At 32.7% G+C, this 19,778-nt stretch overlaps 1 protein-coding gene across 2 annotated transcripts; it reads left to right on the top strand.

Moving 5' to 3' along the window:
- The first annotated feature begins 989 nt into the window (after window positions 1-989).
- On the top strand, window positions 990-12,585 carry LOC142643354 (26S proteasome regulatory subunit RPN13). Of its 2 annotated transcripts, XR_012845847.1 has the most exons (15): window positions 999-1,146; window positions 1,355-1,406; window positions 4,381-4,473; window positions 4,637-4,696; window positions 5,406-5,444; window positions 5,540-5,614; window positions 5,755-5,821; window positions 6,665-6,746; window positions 9,416-9,534; window positions 9,646-9,669; window positions 10,956-11,050; window positions 11,139-11,216; window positions 11,334-11,388; window positions 12,005-12,073; window positions 12,215-12,585. XR_012845847.1 is itself a non-coding variant. In XM_075817921.1 (14 exons), exons 2-14 carry the CDS (start codon window positions 1,368-1,370, stop codon window positions 12,352-12,354), a joined length of 966 nt encoding a protein of 321 aa, XP_075674036.1. In that variant the 5' UTR covers window positions 990-1,146; window positions 1,355-1,367; the 3' UTR covers window positions 12,355-12,585. The 2 variants fall into 2 exon arrangements, 1 of the variants encoding a protein (XP_075674036.1); XM_075817921.1 differs by lacking the exon at window positions 12,005-12,073 and having other exon boundaries at window positions 990-1,146.
- The last annotated feature ends 7,193 nt before the right edge of the window (window positions 12,586-19,778 follow it).

Below are 19,778 nucleotides of genomic sequence, written 5' to 3'. Positions count from 1 at the left end.
AAGCAGCAAATAGAAATACAGAGAAAGCACAGGCTATAATGTCACTTATAGCTTTCTAAAAAGCTAGCTTGCTGCACTCGATTATTACTTGTTAGTTTGCTGCAATTTTAAATTAAAATGGTACTTTAAAAAAAAAAAGTTATTTCAATGCCTATGGACCTATTTTATTATGTCAAAACCACATCTCAGATTGTTTTTCACTTTTTCTAACAAATTAAAATAAGAAAAATTAAGGAACAGACCAATCATCAAAAAGAGTGTAAAATGAGAAAATTTAAATCACCTTAAGATAGCTAGATTGTGTTGACTAGCGTTTTTTGTGCGAAAAAAAAAAAAAGTTCTTTGTAAATGTTTTTTGTTTTTGTTTTTACACTGTTTTATTTTGGCCACCGCACTGTACTTTGGTGAGCAAAGTAGAGAAAAATATTGTATGAGATTGAGGAAGAAGACTAGTTTCCCTTATTTAGGTTCTAAGGGTATATCAGTCATTTTTTAGATTTTAAGAGTATGTTAATGCTACACAATATAAGAATGGTACAATTAAATGTGAGAAAAAATAAAAGGAATCATCGAATGTGACAAAATTACAGTCACATGTGATGTTGGTATTGCACAATGTGAAAATAATACCATTAAATGTGAAAAAAAAAATATAAGAAAACTACCGAATGTGACATAAGTACTATAAAATGTGACGTTGGTACTGTGCAATGTAAGGGTGATACTATAAAATATGAGAAAAAATAAAAAAACCATCGAATATGATAAAAGTATAATCATATGTAACGTTGATATTGCACAATATAAGAATAGTACATATGTGGAAAAAAAAAAAAAACCACGGAATGTGAGCTTGGTTGCTCTAATAATTTATCCTAATAAATTACTAACTTCCAAAAAAATAAAAAAATTGAGGCGGTGGGGACTTGAATGTCAAATGGGTAATTTGATTGTGACGTCTGATCCAATATCTCATCTCAACCCAACTCGGAGCCTTCATAATAAAGTCGATAACACCTAAATAAACCTCTTCTCTCTCTCTCTCTCTCTCTCTCTCTCTCTCTCTTACACAAACCTGAGCATATTTTTGAATCTCACCACCACCACCGAATACCGATCAAGAAGAATATTCGTGAATTTATACAGGTATATCTTTTTCTTTAAAAAAAAAAAAAAAATTTAACTGCCTTTCTCTAGGGTTTTGATTTATCTCTCTGTCTGTACCTAGGGTTTTATTATATAATAGAACCAAAAATTCTAATGAATTACCAGGAGTTAAAAAATTAATCGAAGAAATTAAAGGTAAACATTAATTAATTAATCTGATAAATTGTTTTTATTTTATTTTACTTAGAATAACCGGAGCTATGGGTTCGTCTTCGACCGAAGCTTTTCCACAAATGCAGGTACATCTTATATTTCACCCACTTTATCATAATTTTCTATGTATGTATGTGGTTCCGTACAATATACGTGTATTTGTATGCCTGCATATATACATGTACATGATATACGTATGTGTATAGCCTTGAGAATATACTGTTAGTTCCCTAAAGTTTTAGCCTATTAGCGATTTAGTCTCCGAAGTTTAAAGTGATCGATTTTAGTTTGTTTTATGACGTGGCCAAACTGAAAATTGACATGTCATCGCTCCGTCAGACACGTCATAGGGACGGAGAGCGATCATGCTCATGAGCTAATTGGAGTATTTGATACTAATTGCGAGTTTTCGGTTAATATACTGTTAGTTACTAAAGTTTAGCATGTGTGTGATTTTAGTCTCTGAAGTTTAAACTGATCGTTTTTATGATTAACGACGTGGCCAAACTGAAAAGTCATCATTACACTACATTAGACACGTTATACTGATGGAAAGCGATAACAAAGTGATCACACTTTAAACTTTAGGGACTAAAATTGCTCATGGCCTAATTGGAGTATTTGATACTAATTGCGAGTTTTCGGTTAATAATATTGGATGAATGAGTACACGTTTCAATAAACGGTGTGATTTTTATAACAAGTGTAAAACCAACAGAAAACCTGACTCACCGAGAAAGCGCCTCCTAATTATTCAAAAAACTAGCAAGATTTAATTTTTTTTTGAAATCCTCCATAAGTAAAGCAAGTAAGCAACATATAGTTATGGATTAGATGCAATCATATTCACACTCTTTCTTGGTTGCAAGTAAAAGATTTTATAAAAAAAACAAGTAAATGAAAGAGAAAATTGTAAGGCAGGGAGTAGTCTTTAAGAAATGGAGATAAATGACACGCACAAACGCACAAATATGCACACATTTTAAGTGGAGAAGGGGGATTTGTACCCTGGATATCTTTGTTGGAAACACTAGGAAATGTCATTTGACTTAAAGGTCATTAGCAGCTTGTTACATTTTTATGTGATTGTAGAAAGGAAGAGTTGGTATAATCTATTATCTGAGAATGTTGAAGTCTTTTATTAATCTTTGTGACGATGGATATACTGAAAGCAAAAATAAATGAAAAAAAAGAGATATGTTTATATTTGTAACCTATCAAAAAAAAAAAAGTTTATATTTGTCAAAATTAACATGAAAGGGAAATTTGTATTTCAAAATATCCCAGCAGGGGCTTAAATGGCACCTTATTCCTTTGTAATTGTAACATGGATGGTGAGGTAGAAGGATCCCATTCATCATGCGCATTAATTCTTTTACCATGGGAGTAAAATTGCCAAGTAATAATAAGCCCAACATTGAGCTAAAGAACATTAGGTTTGCATGAAAGTTGACCTATATATTCTCGTTTTGAATGGGTCATTTAGGTTTGATAATGTTCTCTACTAGGCTTCTCTTGTATTTTGTTTTTATCTAGTTTGTGATGGACATCCACTTGCTTTGGCTCCTTTGTGTGCTCCATTTATGCAATTAGGATTGAATTCCAAATAGGAACTACTTTATCGTATCCCAAATTCAGTGCTTTCAATAGATCCCCTTATAGTTGTTATTCTGGGACTAGATCTAGAACTATCATTGATGTTAATTTGTGAGTGGTCTGCCTACCTCGTATAGGCTATACACTTTTTTTGATAAGTAAAAAATGTCATTGAAAATTGAAATTAGAAATTACAATGAAAACAAGGCATACCTATCAAAAACAATACAATGAAAACAAGGCACATAGGCAGTGTGCTATAGAGACAATAGAAAATATAAACTAAAATAACAATGAAAGTACAAAAATCAAGCAAATCAGGCATAGAAATAAAAGTAAGAACACTCAAAGCATCTACTCATTCAAACAAAGTCTCAAAGAAGGAAAGCTTCAACTCATGAATCAATCTTTTATTATCTTCAAAGGTACGTGCATTCCTTTCCCTCTAGATAAGCCACATAATTCAATGAGGGATCATACTCCAAAGCACCGTAGTTTTGTGTCTATTGAACTTGCCTAACCAACTAGCTGAAAGTTCCACAACACCAGGTGGCATGACCCAATGAACCCCAAATAGTGAATACACCTTACTCCACAACCTAGGAAGCATGGACATGGATACGGATACTACTCAGGGACATGAGCAATTCCTTAAAAATTATAGCATGACATGGCGGATACAACACAGGTACAGCACCGCAAATGAAGTTTCTATGCTTCCTAGTCCACAACTCTTGAGCTACGGAGCAATGTAGGAGTAATTGATCAATAGTCCCCCCTTCCTCTTACGCATACAACATCAATCCACCACAACCACTCGTCACCTCTGTAAATTATCAATGGTCAAAATTTTCCCCAACACCGCTGTCCAAAGAAAGAAACTAACCTATGCTAGCTCTAATAAGATATTGCCTTTGTAAATAAATGATTTGCATTAGACCTATGCTTTTGGAGTGGTAAAAAGCCTAGAGTAGCGTTTAGAGAGCCCTTCCTCTTTCGTCTCCTGTCCTCCTTATGTTATGAAAAAACCTTGTCTTGCTGTTGATTTTTAGATCAATAACTTGAAATCCAGACTTTAATGCTCAATTGTGGCATGGTGTCTGGTTTGCAGCATGGGATATTATATAGCAAGTCATACAGGTGGAATTTTCCTGGACACGAAATTCAACAATTTTATAAAGAATCCAGTACATTTAGGAGGCATAAGCACGCTATTTTGTCTCTGTGAACTTGTATGTACTATATTGTAATGCGCTTTATCTGCTTGTCATTTTGGCCACTCTTCTTGTTATTCTGATTCTTCCTGTGCTTCTGTTCTGCTTTTTGTTTGGCATTGACATTTGAGGTTAATAATATTCAGCATGTGGCATGAGATAAATATTTTGGGACATGGGTGTGTATCCAGTCCTCTTGTTTCCTATGGTATCTGTTGCATGAATATATCAAACAAGCTTCAATTGGCAGGAAATTATGCTGGAGTTCCGTGCTGGTAAAATGTTGTTTGAGGGGAAAAGGGTTGTCCCTGATACTCGCAAAGGGCTTGTTCGCATAGCAAGGGTATGGTAAATTAAAACCTACTTTATATTTTTTTTGGCATTCCATTTGTCTAGAGACCTACCTCTACTAAAGTTCGAGTGTTCATTTTCTGTTATTTTTAATTTATCTTAACACCTATGCCTCAGTGCAACTTCTGAGAAAATCTATCTTGTATTTGTGTCAGGGGGAGGAAGGATTGGTCCATTTTCAGTGGATTGATCGAACAAATAATGCTGTCGAAGATGTATCCTAGTTATCATTTTTACTTTTCACTGGCTGCTATGGCAAATGGTGTATAGATATTGAAATGCACACATGTTGTTGTGTTTGGTTGTTTTTAACATTGTGTTTGGTTGTGTTTTTGACTTTGAGTTAGATAATTAGATCCACTATTCCACTGTATGTCAAGCTAGTAAGCATGGATAGCTTTAAACTCCTGTGTATTAATGGCTAATACATTGGACACATCTGGTATGTGTAAGAGGCATGTGAATAACTTAACATAATAATTTTGTAAAAGACAGCTAGATATGCGTGGGCCACGTGTTTTATTCTATTTGTGTGTATGGGTGTGCTGTGTGATAGGGCTGTCATGCTAAATAGTTTGATTACCAGTAATATCCAAAATTAGTGAACTCATTGTCTCTTTGTTTCTTTCATGGAAGTAGCAACTGACATGATTAGATTCATTGCTTTCACTGTTATTAGATGACATTATTGTTGTTTCTCCATAGTGGTTTCATATTATAGCCTAGTCCTTGCCTTTGGGAGCCTGTTTGATTTCTTCTCCTTCTTCCTCTTCCCTCATCAGTGATTTGTTCTAATTTTTATCTTTGTACCTTCAGGTTTTTTTTTTTTTTTTTTTTTTTGAGAAACTATCTATAGTGTTTCTTATGTGGCTATTGATTGGAACTTTTTTACTTCTAAAATTTTTCTTGACCAAAATATCATAGGATCAGATTGTCTTTCCTGATGAAGCAGTTTTTGAAAAGGTATATCACTTTGTGTTTAATTGTTTGGCCTTTATAATTGTGGTATATTTGAGTCTAGTATTGATCATTGGGAATATCATTCTTGTTTTACTCAGGTTAATCAATCATCAGGAAGGGTTTACATATTGAAGTTCAATACCGACGACCGAAAGTTCATGTTTTGGATGCAGGTCAGATTCACTGTTTATATATATATGTGTGTGTGTGTATATATTTTCGTTTCTTTTCTTTTCTTTTTCCTCCTTTTGTGTATTATTAGCTGAGCCACAAGTTCTAATATTATGACATTTATTCCTTGAATTGGTTCCAGGAGCCTAATGCTGATGGTGACACACAATTATGTAACTCAGCCAACTACCACATGAACCGACCATTAGGTATAAAATTCATTTTTCTTATTTAAGTTCTACCAACTCTATTTTTAATGAAATTAGTTACTTACAAAAAAAAAAGTTCCACTGACTGTAGTTTTAGAATGCATAGAGATTTGTCCCAATTATTTGACATTGTCTGCATGGATCCTCTTTTTTGATTCTGCTTGAAGGCCATATTCCCATCAAGCACAATACAGGCTAACGTGTTTGTTTATTCACCAAATACATGTGTTTTTTTATTGGGGTACATCATGGTTTCTAAATGCCTCTAAACTGAAATGACTCATGGTACTGATGGTGTGTCTTTGTCTGTGTCTGATATCTTTTGTGCGTGACCAAATTTTCCATGCCAAATCCCTTGTCTTATCTTTAATTCTGTTGTAATTTTTCACTTTTCCTTTCTTTTTAACTTAAAAGTAAAAAAATCCATTTTCAGTGTTTTTTTTTTCTTGTTTAACTGTGTGTTTGTCTATACATCTTTGCTTTAACCATGCCTATTGTTTTGAAAAGCTGCTCCCGTCCCCCAGTAATTTTTCATACACTACCACAGTTTGTAAATTTGTTGAAGGTTTTCATATTTTATGTAATTCATATAATGTAATATAAGAAGGTATATAACCTAATACAATACAAGAGGGTATGCTATAGTATTATATGGCATTATATTATTTAGTGCAAGTTTGAGACCTGAAATGACTGATTTTAATTTATATATTATGTAACAGTTATAAGAGAAAAAAAAAATAGTATCATATAACCTACTTTCAAAGTAAGCTGGCTACTTTGCTTTATTGTGAGATATCTCTCCATCAAGTTTAAATTTTTATTTTATTTTTTGTTTAACAGAGTTCCTTGGTGAAGAGGAGCCTGATGCTTCTGTTCCTCTACAAGTTTCTGAAGATATGGTTGAAGATGACATCTCATCGAGGTATATTTCTTATAATAGAAGAACTTATGCTTTTTTATTTTTTGGGTTTAACTACTGAACAATACTACTACCGAGAGTATGAAGTTTCTGTAACAACTCTCGCAATGCTGTTAATTATATAAATTGAACTCCTAATACTTACAAGATAAATAATTTATAAAAGCTGTTTACTTTACTAACCTGTTAATCAGGCAGTCAATGATCATATTTATGTGTATCAATATGTTGCTAGCTTCTAACAAAATAATTGAACTCCTAATACTTACACGATACATAATCCAAAAATGAACTTGAATTTGTTTTTACTTTAGTACTTGTAGAAATTCTTTTTTTTGATAGGTAATAAAACTTTTAATAAAAAAAACTGAGCATCATGTTCACGGTGGCGAACATTCTGATCAAGAAATATTACAGCTGGTTCAAAGACTCAAACTAATAGTGTAAGAAATCAGAAATGGAAATACAATTCGTTAAACCCCAAACATGCGCCCACTGGAACAAAGTACCGAAGAGAAGAGCTTTTAAAAGATCTAAGGTTCCCTCCTTGTCTTCAAAGATGCGTTTATTACGTTCCGTCCAAACCAGCCACATTAAACATGCCGGGACCATATTCCATATGGTTGACAGATGCTTTCCAAACTAGTTTCTCCAAGCAAAGAGGAGAGAGCTAAGTGTTATCAGCATTACCCAATGGATCATGAATCTAGGATTTGCCTCCTTCCAACAAAAGAATTCTGAGAAGCAGATATCAACTTATCCAAAACCCCTCGAAGTCTATGTGTCAACACCTTAGCCAAAAGTTTATAAAGGCTACCCACAAGACTTATAGGACGAAAGTTTTTAATATTGATTGCATTGACTTTCTTAGGGATCAAACGTAGAAAAGTGGCATTGAGAGACTTCTCAAAAATACACTGATTATGAAAATCCGCGAAAAAGGCCATAACATCCTGCTCTAGAACACTCCAACATATTTGGAAAAATGCCATAGTAAAACCATCTGGCCTAGGTGCCTTATCACCTTCCGCCTCCATAAGAGCCTCTAGAACCTCCTCCTTCTCAAACTCCCTCTCCGAAGAGCACCTCTCAGCTTTGTCTAAACATGCAAAGTCTAAACCATCAATAGTAGGCCTCCAAGATTCTGGCTCCTGATATAATATCTTGTAAAACTCCACTACCTGATTTGTAACTTCAAACTCATCCTCATAGAGAACCCCCTCAACCTCCACGCTCCACCCCCCTAATCTGGTTGGTTCGCTTATGAGAGTTAGTGAGTCTATGAAAAAAGCGAGTGTTATTATCACCTTCTTTAATGAACAGCACCTTAGATTTTTGTCTCCGAGAAATCTCTTCCAAAGAAGCCAAAAATCGATATCAGTTTTAACCACCACCACTCTTCTGTCTCCGTCCACTTGGGTCAGAACTTGCCTCTCCTCTTTCATATTAATGTCTAAGAGTTCAGTCATCGAGCATTTTTTCCTAAAGGAAACATCCCCAAAAACATGCTTGTTCCAGTGTTTCAAGTCCCCTTTGAGAGCCTTCAGTTTACATGCTAGAATATAACTAGGAGGTTCCAAAAAATGATAACTACTCCACCATTGATGCACCATATCCATGAAGTCCTTTGCCTTTAACCACATATTTTCAAATTTGAAAGGACTCCTCCCTCAAGTTGTAAATTCCGCCTCCCCCTCACCAACAATCATATGCAATATTCAAAATATGACAGCTGATCTCCAAAAGGTAGGAACCAGTACATTTTAATTCATGTTTAACAAAAGGATTATATAGGTGGCCAGAAAATTAACTTGTGAGAACAATTCAACAGAGATATTTTGTTGATGATCGAAAAGAAAAGGGTTATTGTGACACCAAATATGATGGGAAATTTGGACGGGGAAATCATTTGAAAGATGAAGATAGGTTTCTTCATGGTGTTATATTTTAGGACCTCTTTAATTTGTGCGTATTTAAGTTAACCATTACTTACTGTCTCTGTTGGACTAGCGTGCAGTGCATGTGGTTTTGTTTGTACATATTGTTCCTAGCAGGGTTTTTTTGTTTTTTTTGTTTGATACTGTAGGGAACCTTTCTAAAGTAGAGTCCTTTGGACTCACCTCTAGCTAGTAAAACCTACGGCAAACTAACCCCACCCACCAGAGCCAGTTGCCAGGTAATCTAGGCACATTCACCATTGACGGGCTAGACCTTGAATAGTGTTAAAGCCAAGAACCCTGGTTTTGAGTCCAAGTTCACATAATTGTGACAAGTCTATCAATTTGAAGAATGATTCTACATTTGATTGCATAATACTTTTACAGGGAAACTTGCCCATGCATGTAACCATTGCGGATCACGGGCCATTTCTGGCCTCCCATTGGACCAAGTATTGTATCCCTTGATCATTCACAGGGCCTGCTACTGTCTTTCTTAAGTTTGGTGCACATTGCAATGCATCTAGTCTTGGCACTATTAGTTGGTTAAGGTGGTTTTTGGCTGCGGGGAATGGAATTTTGGGGGGTTTTGTGCAGGCTTTAACTTATAAAGTTTTTTGATGAATCTTTTTTCTTTTATAAAATTTAGAAGTGATTTGTTGCACTCTACTCTTGTTGATCTTTGTTTTCCAAGTCCCGCTGTATATCATATTGTTTTTTTCATTTGATCTCCAGAGCTGGAAACTTGGTTGTCCCAAACTTCAGTGCAGATGTAACCAGTGAAGTAAGCTCATCATCTGGACCGGTGAAATTGGAAGACCTGCAACGAATCTTGAGTAACATTGGACCTGCAGGTATGAAGATGTCCCCTTAAAGAATGCTTGTTTGTGCATGTGTGCTCTCGTGCATGCGTGATTTTGATGGTCTAAAATCTCACTTTTCTTATTTGATGATAAATGATGCAGATATTGCTGGAGATCCAGATGGAGGTGATAAATTTGGTTGTTGTTTTATATATCAATCTCTGGTATCTGTTAGACTGTAAATTATGTCTGTCAATTGATAGTAATGATTAATATTAAATGCACATTCAAAGCTTTACATTAATGGGTTGCTCCCATCTAGGATATTTATTAGGACCATGTGGCATAGTTTCTTATCCAATATTTAATTAAGAAAAGGGGAAATTGAAATAACTAAAAGGAAGATATATCTATTTAATGTGTTCGTTAGTTCAAGTCAAAGGGGAATAGTTGAGTTGGATCCAAAGTTATAGACTGATGCCTCCACCAGAATTATTGTTCAGCACTTCTTTGGATTGAGAGGCTTGCTGGGGTTAAGCCACTTATCTGGGTTCTTCCCCACTTCCTGAAATTTTTCTGTCTTCCTTATTAGGTGCACTTATCAAAAATGTCTTCCTTATTAGGTCCTGCTTCACAGCTCTTTACATCCATGTGTATCCTTTTCCTTATTGTTCTCCCAGTTCCCCTTCTTTTTCAGGTGTCTGTGACTAGTGAGAAACCTTTATTGAAGTAAAATTATGTGTGATGCACATATTAGAATTTAAACTAGTGTTAAAGTTATGTTAAGCATTGTCCTTGCCGCACACAATGAAATAGATCACAAAACATGCATTACCAGGTGGGAAATGAAAGAAATAAGAGCCATTATTATTATTATTATTATTATTTATTTAGCTTGTGAAGACATTTCTCCTTTGGATCACCCAATAAGAAAGTCTGGTTATCATTTTCCGATGTGCATTTCTTTCTCTATTACCTGCTTCTGCATAGACCTCTTGATTCATTGTTTTGAGTTTCGTTTAAATAATGGCCAAAGAGCTGTTGCTTAAATGACACCTCATTTCCTGGTAAGAATAAGATGGAGGATGATGTTGGCTTCAATACTCGCTGGCTGTAACTTACAAATCAAAATAACAAAAAGAATTGTTAAAATAGCGAATGATACTAAAAACTAAAAAGAGTATGACCAGGTAGCAATAGATTTGTAAAGGGGCAGGTTTACAGTATGTTGTTTTTCGTTGATGTGCCTTTTATGCCAGATCTTTTTTAATGGCTGGATTTTTATTTGCTTTCTTGGTAGTGTAGTTTGGTCAAATGTTTCTGGAAACCCTATCAAGTAGGATCTGTGAATGAGTTCATAAAATCTGTTAATTTTATGTAGGGTTCATGGTTCAGTTGGTTGTAATACTGCATGCATTTCTACTTTTGTTGACATATGGATTTCATTTTCTGACTTTTCTTTTGTTGGCTAGGCTTGGGATTAGGAGATATTTTGAAGCCTGAATTGATAATGCCATTGATTGAGACATTGCAATTGGAAGAGCATTTAACATCATACTTACCTGAGGTATACAATAGTTTGGAGTCGTAGTTTCCATAATTCTTTTACCTCAGTGTTGTCCATTTTACAATTTTAATTGCTTATGAGCTTTCAGGGTCAATGGACACCAGAGGATATATTAGAGTTGCTACAAAGTCCACCATTCCGTCAACAAGTAGATTCATTTACTTATGTGAGAATTTGGACCCTATTTATTTAATTTCTTATTTGTGTATGATGCTGTAGAAGTCTCTCAAGGGTAATGTTTTTTCTTTTTTCTTTTTTCTTTTTATCCTGACATTTCTTGTAGGTACTTAAAACTGGACAGATAGATTTGACTCAGTTTGGAATTGACCCAAGTAAATGTAAGTCATTAGTAGTTCTAGAATCTCTTATCTTTGTTTTTTTATTCCCCAATTTACTCTGCAGTATTGTGTCTTTAGCAAGCATGCTACTGGTTACTAGTGTATAATGTTAATATATAAGGGAAAGGGGAAAATGTTGGTTTGGGCTACTTGTTTGATGGGCAGGAGCATTCACTGGAGTGAATAAAGTCTTGAGTTTGTCAGTTCTTTATACTCTTGGATTTGAGTAGATTATAGAAGGCCCTCAATTTCTTGGATTCCATGTATTGTTGGTTTTAAGTTGCTGATGCCGTTGGGTATATAATCTGTATGCTTCAACTTTTTCCCTAGATTATTTTAATATCTTCTTCATTATTTAAGAAAATATTATTTTTTGTCAGAAAAAAATGCAAAGCACATTGTAAGACAATGAGCTCTGCCTTAAATGGCATTTCTTCTTCTCGCAACAGTAGATGAAGGGTGTTGTCATGGGTATTTTCAAATCAATCCATTGGGAGTGCTGTGTAATATACCGATAAAAAAAATGCACAGCCTATTGTAAAGCTTCATAGCCTTTATAACGAGCAGCTGGTCTAGTGGCTTACCTTTCTGTTACATATACTGCTGTGATGTTCAGGAACATTTCCTTGAAACCACGTGGCACGAAATGTTCGTGAAAAGGAGCATCTTTATTGGATCCAAACATGTAGAGAGCTGTCGCTAGTTTTTTAATTTTCAGTCTTCACAGTTCATTTTTAGAAAAGGAAATTGAGAAGAAAGAGGGTTTACAATTCCTCATATAAGAGGGGTTGTTATGTGACCATTTTCTTTTCATCTTTTCTTGCAGACAACTTCACCGTATTGTCCTTTCTTGAGGCACTTGAGGATTCAGTTTCCAAGACATTAGGTTCCCAGGAGTCAAGGCAAGATGACAAGGATTTAAGATCTCAATCTTGCAATCGTAATGACCACATGGATGAGTCGTAGTGGAGGCACTTTCATGCTTCCTGTTCGTTTCTTTTCTCCATGTTTATTTTAGGCAAATGAGACTCTCCTTTGCTCGCCTTGTATTTTTCACATACATTCAGGAAAAATATTTTTCTCTCTCTTCTTTTTTTTTTGGGTAAAGGATTGGTTTTAATTTGCACTTAAAACTCCTCTCTATACATAGATCTATAACCCTTTTTTTTAAATAAAACAATCAGATTATGTGTCTCATTGAAATGATTGTATAAGATTACTGTTTTTGATACTCCATTAACAATGTGAATTATTTGGATAGAAAAGAATAGTCAAACCGTTGTGGGAGCATGGCTATAGCAACTTCACCCAAAAGTCTTTAGTTCTAAGAAGTTTGTATAATTAAATGGGAATTCTAACCAAGATAGGAGTAGTCTTCTGTTGTAAAATTCATTGATTGTTTAAATTTAAGTTGTAATTTTGTAGTAATTGTTCTAGTATACCTGCGTGCTAAAGTAATTTTCTAAGATCAATTAAAATGATATTTTACTTATAAGAAAATAGTTTTGATATGAACGAGTTCAGCTGGAGGGATGCGTTCTTTGATGTGGGATCCAGAATGTTTTAGAATTACTTTCTTGAAAAAAAAGTTTCATTACTTTGTGATATGAGTCCTTGTGATTTCGTATAAAAAAAAAATGTGGCAGCAACATGTTTTGGGATCAATGACTAGAAATCACTGCAGGTACTTAAAAAAATAATAAAGAAGAAAGAAAAAAAAAATAGTTGCAGGTAGAGTTTTTCAATGCTAGTTTAAAATATGGGCGTGGCAATGGATGAAATTATATATGCTATATTATAGAGGTGTGGGAGAAATTAAATCATGTAGTTTAAAAACTAACAAATTAAATATGAATCTTAAGAAAATAACATTTTAAGCCTCGATTTTTCAGTAAAACGATATTGTGTTTGAAGTTTAACATAAATCTTATAGTTTAGTATTTTACTTTTTAATTTATAATTTTTTGAAACACCAAGGTCTACAATGCTGCTTTTGAAACTATGGAATTTAATCTTTTACTTTGTAAAGCGATAAGGTTTAATTTGTTGCTTTGTAAAACGATAAGGTTTAATTTGTTGCTTTTGAAACTAGAGGGTTTGATTTGTTTGAGTCCTTACACTATAGGATTTAAAGTATTTAAAACCATAAGTTACCTTTAAAACTAGAGGGTTTGATTTGTTTGACCCTTTACACTAAAGGATTTAAAGTAAAATATTAGGTAAAAGTTGTGTCATAGTTGCTGTGGATGCCCTCTCATTTTTTTTTTTTTTTTAATATCATGAAATGCACTATAAAAATATTAAAAATTGTATAACGTAATTTTATTTTTGTCACGGGAGACATTAAGCTTATTAAGTATTAACATAGTTTACTTAATTGAAACTCTGTTATAAGGGGTCATTATTTATTATATTTTAGTAAAAAAAAAATTGGCCATGTGATTTGAAGAAATTTTAGAAAAGGAATCGTTAACTTTAATTATTTTTTTAAATTTTTTTATCATAATTTAATATGGTTACACCTTTTCTATAAATTATTTAATTTAAAATTTTAATTTTATATATAATATAAAATATCATTTAAAAATACTTTTCCATAAAACTTTTCCTTTGCATGCACATGTTAATTTCTAAATTTTAGACCACTTTCAAATACACAGCATTTTAATATTTATTTATTGAAGTGCAATATTTTTTTTTCCAAATGATTCAATTTTTTACATCTACAAAATAATAAAAAGAAAATATAAAATAAAAATTACACTCTTTAAGTTTGGTGAATTATTATTTTCATCCCTTAAATTTCAATTGAGTCATTTTAATGCTTAAAAATATATGCTTGTCAATCCTTTTATCCATAAATTCTATTAACTACTTAAAAAAAAACTTTTTAATACTAAATATTTACAAAATTCCATTTTATTTTTGGCAAGATTACAATTTAAGACCTTCAAATTTAAATTTAGTGAATTGTTATAAAAAATATTTTTAATAGTAAAATAAAGTTGTTATCAAATGTTTGAATATATATATATATATATATATATATTTTTAATTTTTAACGAAGTTGACTTTGACATCAACTTAAACTTTAAGGACTAGCATGACAAAAAGGAAACTTAAGAGATGAAAATTACTACCGCGGGCAAAAAGTAAAACAAAGAAATTAAGCAAGTGCTAATTGTACTACTATTTGCGCACACAATTAATTTTTAGAGGTGGAATACAAGGTCAACCTTTAAGTACATATTATGTGAAGTAAAATATTCAACTAGAAAAATCCCTGAAATAGCTAAGTGTCCGTCCTCAGGTTTGGTCCGAAAAAGAAGTTACAACTAGATAATTTCTCTCTTTTTCCTATTTCTTTCCCAAAAAGAACTCCCTTTGATTCAAGTGATTCTTGGCTTTATATAGTTTAGCCCAAATGCATTTAGACTTTACATTTGGAGGGTTAGGATTAGACTTTCCTGATACTTGTCTCATCACGACCTTACTAGAAGGTTTTTACACTAAGGTGTGACCTCTATGGGCACTATTCATGGTCATTTCTCTATTAATGCGGCTAGCTAAATGGTTGTAGCGTATTTAATGCGGAGGGGATGACTACTTTGTCCTTCATTTTTCTTCTCTTTCTTGTTCAACGCCAAGTTACCTTATCCACCCTCGGGTTGTGCCGTGCTCCCTTTAACTCTGACTCTCAACTTTCCGAGGTTAGGTAGATGTCCTCAGTGCCCTTGCAAACTACAGTTGTTCAACTTTTGTATGAATTAAGTGTGTACTTTCTGAGGACATCCTGCCAATATTTCCCGAGGTTTACCTCCTCATAAATGCCCTCACCTATATTATCGGCTGTTTGGATCCTCGTCCCCCCACAATGACAATTCACCAACATAAAATGTTGTAATTTGTAGGCCAAAAAGAAAAACACTAAAGTAAACTTAGCCCTTTAAAATTTTGGGTTCTTTTTCATTTTGACCTTTTACTTTTCAAAATTTTCATTTTAATCTATCATGTTTGATTCCATTTTTATATTGATGATGCAGTCTATTTTCGTTAGTAATCTATTGCTCAGTGCCTTTCATATTTTTTCTCAAAAGAAAAATGTGCCTTTCATAGTAACTATTTAATGACAATTAGCTTTAAAAAAGTTGTATAAAATTTTTTCTAAATTGGTTTATTTACCAATGCCCTAAAAGCAAACAATATAAGTAATAACTTAAGAGAACAATATGGAAATAAAGTGATAAACTAATGGATAACATTTTCAAATGGAAAAACCACTATGAGATAATGTAAATGGAGTCAATACTATGTCGAAAGCTGTTTCGGTTTGATTAGTAAGATGAAATATTTTGATACCGGTTGATACCAAGGTGTACTATTTCATGTTTATTGCTAATTTTATATATTTATATATATATATATATATATATATATATATATATATATATATATATATATATATATATATATAGATAGATAGATAGATAGATAGATAGATAAATTTATTTATATGTATATTCATTAGTCAAAATTTATATCATTAGTCAAAATTTATATCACTTCTTAAAAACATTTAAAATATATATATATATATATATATATATATATATATATATATATATATATATATATATATATATATATATATATATATATATAGAAGAAGTTCATATCTCATTTAATATGCTAATTTCTAACTAAAATGTCAATTTATTGATAATAGAAGACCATTGATGTTCATGTACATAATTGGTACTCTAACAATAATATATTAAAAAAAAAACAAAAACAAAGCAAACTTGAGGCTTGTTCTGTGTATTTACAATGCCATAGTGGTATTCTAAATAATAATAATAACAACAAAGAAGAAGAATAGTTTTGTTGAGCGGTGCTTTTGTTTTCTCATTTTTAGCCTCCATCTCTAGTGCCACACTCACCATCATCAATATGATGCTGCTGCCATAGTGGCATTCAATAACAAGGCAGTGGCAATAGCTAGAAACTATAATTACTATTTGTACTTAAAGTGAAGGGAACAAAAATAAAAAAAATTTATATTCATAAATATCAGCCGGACAACATTAACTTCAACTTGAGAGATTAGTTGAGTACATAAATTATTTGTAAGTAAAATGAGAGCAGTTGTGTTACAGCCAAGGAATTATAACAAAGAAGACTTTGCAAGTTGTGCAAACTGGGAAGAGGAGAGCTAAGATTGAAAAGAAAGTAATTTAGAATTCAAGATGCTTTGCAAAAATGTGAAAGGGATGAAGTAGATGAAGTAGGTTTCAATGAAATAATATCTGAAATATATAGATAGTCTTTGTACAAAACAAAGCTACCACACTGACTATATTGTGAAGAAGAAACCTCAATGGAGCTGCAAATTTCGAATTTCAGAGCTTATTCAAAATTTTGTTGAAAGCGGATTAAAGTATATTTGTAATTTAAAAAAAATGAAGAAGTTGTCATTACTAATAGTGTATAAAAATTATTGGTAAGCAAGAAAGTAATACAAGTTTAGTTAGGTTTAACACCGTAAACATGTGGAGGAAGATCTTCTATCCACACCATTAAATCATTAATATGTCTCACATGTTTAGTTAGCTTATAAGTTACAGAATTTTCCAATCGATGATATGTGAGAAAATAACATCGCTAAAGGTATTTGTAACGGACTTTGCAAAAGTAAGCAGATATTTAGAAGGCCAAAGATTCATCCTCACTTCTCAAGGCTTTGATAAATTCGATAGATTTGTTGTCGCAATTGGCGTCAATGTTTAATCGAAAATGCTATAGCTGCAAACAATTTTTTTTTACAAATAGTTGATATTGTGAGTGATTATTAGTAAGTAAAAAAGATATAAGTAATGAGCTCAAATGAGAATCAATAAAAATTTGTCACATCAACTTTGTGTAAAAATTTTGTGTTTATAGCATTACTCATGCGTAATATATGTTAATCATTTAACTTATTTAGAAAAATGCTAGTGTTGGCCATAAATACCGATAAAAATTTTGGTCAAAGCAATAACTTATAAAAATATTTGTGAGGTTTAGCACAAAATTTTCATTTATTTTACTTGATCTTTCTCTTCTATAAATAGATCATATTTTCACTTTAGAAATGAACCAGTACTCACAATTCTTCCTCAACTTCCTCTTTTCTCTCTTTCATTTTTTTTCTTCTCTCCTTTCTTGTTCCCTTTCCCAGCCCTCACCTTCTCCTCTAGTGAGGTCCTCAATCAAAGCATTATTCTCTATGCTCCACAACCTATCCTTCATGGCCATGCCTCTCTCTCTAGTCTCTGCTCAAAACACTCGAGGAGGATATAGAAAACGATGTCCTTGCCTTTCTGGTATAGGTGTTGCTGCTTTCATTCATACACAAAAGAGGTTTTTTTTTTTTTCAACACCTTAATTTTTTTTTTCAAAGCCAATTTTTGTTATTTCTTTTTTTTTTTTTTTGTTATTTTTGAGATTGGCCAGTTTTTGGCCAATCAAAATCACTTTGGCTTTAAATTCCCTATCAACTTCCCTCACCATATTGTCTAGCTTCTTGACAACAACATATTTGTTATGACTTGATGCTAATACTCCTTTATTGTGGAAAAACAATTTACCCAGTACTTTATATATATATATATATATATATATATATATATATATATATATATATATATATATATATATAGGATTTACCTTGTACTTAAATTCTTGAAAATAAAATACCATACAAAAATAAAAAGATAAGATAAATATAAAGATAAATCACTTCACAGTCGATCCACACTCTAAATAATAATTGTTATTTTAAATGTTTATAATTCACTTAATAATATAAAATTTATAAAAGAAAAAAAAGTGGAAAAAAAATTTACCCAGTACTTGATTTTTTTAAAGTAAAGTACCATACAAAAAAAAAAGATAAAGATAAATCATTCCATAGTCCACACTCTAAATAGTAATTACTATCTTAAATATTTATAATCCACTTTATAATATACAATTTACAAATAAAAAAAAAAGTGAAAAAAAAATTTACCTAACACTTGATTTCTTGAAAATAAAGTACTATACAAAAAGAAAAAAAAAAAAGATAAAGATAAATCACTCCACAATCCAAACTATAAAATACCAATAACTATGTTAAATATTTATTATCCACTTAATAAAATAAAATTTACAAAATTAAAAAAATTACTCAGTACTTTATTTCTTGAAAGTAAAGTATCATACCAAAAAAAAAAAGATAAAAATAAATCACTACACAGTCCATATTCTAAATATTAATTACTATCTTAAATATTTATAATCCACTTAACAATATAAAATTTAGAAAAGAAAAAAATGTGAAAAAAAGAATACCCTATACTTGATTTCTTGAAAGTAAAGTACTATATAAAAAGAAAAAGGAAAAAAAAGAGATAAAGATAAATCACTCCACGGTCCACACCCCAAATACTAATTACTATCTTAAATATTTATATTCCACTTTGTGGGGAGTGAAAGGACCCAAATGGGCATATGGGCCTTTGGACTGTAGCATGAAGGGCCGACCTGCTCCAGAATTAAACTCTACGAATTGGCCAATACGCCGAGGGTCCAAGGGTGGAGCCGAGGACGAACTTCTCCTCGGACAAGCCCAAGAGAATTCAAAGCTTCATTATGAAGGTCAAAGCTCAACTCTAGAAAGACTAATGGTAAAAGGGGGAAACCCTGAACCTTCTCGATACACCAGTATTAAGGAAAATATCTAGAGCAAAGGCTGCCACCTCCGCATTAAAGACTCTGCACCTACCTCCCTGGCCGCATTAATGGGGAAGTGACCCCTAAACAGTAGGGCAAAAACTTCTAGTCAGGGTCCCAAAAGGCATCTAAAAAAGGGGTATTTAAGGGGGAGGAATAAAAAAGAAAGGGGATCTCTCTCTCTCTTTTTGGCTCTCTCGCTTACTCTCTCTCTCTAAAGAACAAGAAAAAAAATTAAGGATTGTAACCTGTAAGAAAGAAAGAGAAATAATAAAGAGGTAGTCCTCGGCTAGGGTCCGAGGAGATCTATTTGCAATTATCGTTCGTTATTTATCTATATTTGTTTATAAAAGCCTGTTATCAAGCTCTCAGCACTTCTAACCTAGGTTTCAAGCCCACACTCTACGAATTTTATTGTTTAAGGCTCATTGGGCCTGAGCCCATAATCTTCTTTGGGTCCAGGTGCAATTGTGCACTTACAATTGACGCCGTCTGTGGGAAATCTAGTCTAGAAAAGGTTGGGATACCATGGCAGGCCTAGGCTCTCACCATGCAGAGTCACAGGGATCACAACTGGAGGATCATTTCGAGCGCCTTGAGCGTCAAAGGGATCGTGAGGGAAGTGTCCATACAGAATA

This window comes from Castanea sativa, chromosome 7, assembly GCF_040712315.1.
Source record: "Castanea sativa cultivar Marrone di Chiusa Pesio chromosome 7, ASM4071231v1".
Classification (NCBI taxonomy): Eukaryota; Viridiplantae; Streptophyta; class Magnoliopsida; order Fagales; family Fagaceae; genus Castanea; species Castanea sativa.
Note: the sequence above shows the minus strand (reverse complement) of the source record. Positions and strands in the feature narration are given on the sequence as shown.

What these genes read in the sequence shown, in the direction of transcription:
- LOC142643354 (XM_075817921.1), top strand. Translation starts at nt 1,368, where the DNA reads ATGGGTTCGTCTTCGACCGAAGCTTTTCCACAAATGCAG. An exon ending in ATGAAGCAGTTTTTGAAAAG is followed by an intron (nt 5,445 to 5,539) that starts GTATATCACTTT and finishes TGTTTTACTCAG; the next exon opens with GTTAATCAATCATCAGGAAG. An exon ending in TGCTGGAGATCCAGATGGAG is followed by an intron (nt 9,670 to 10,955) that starts GTGATAAATTTG and finishes TTTGTTGGCTAG; the next exon opens with GCTTGGGATTAGGAGATATT.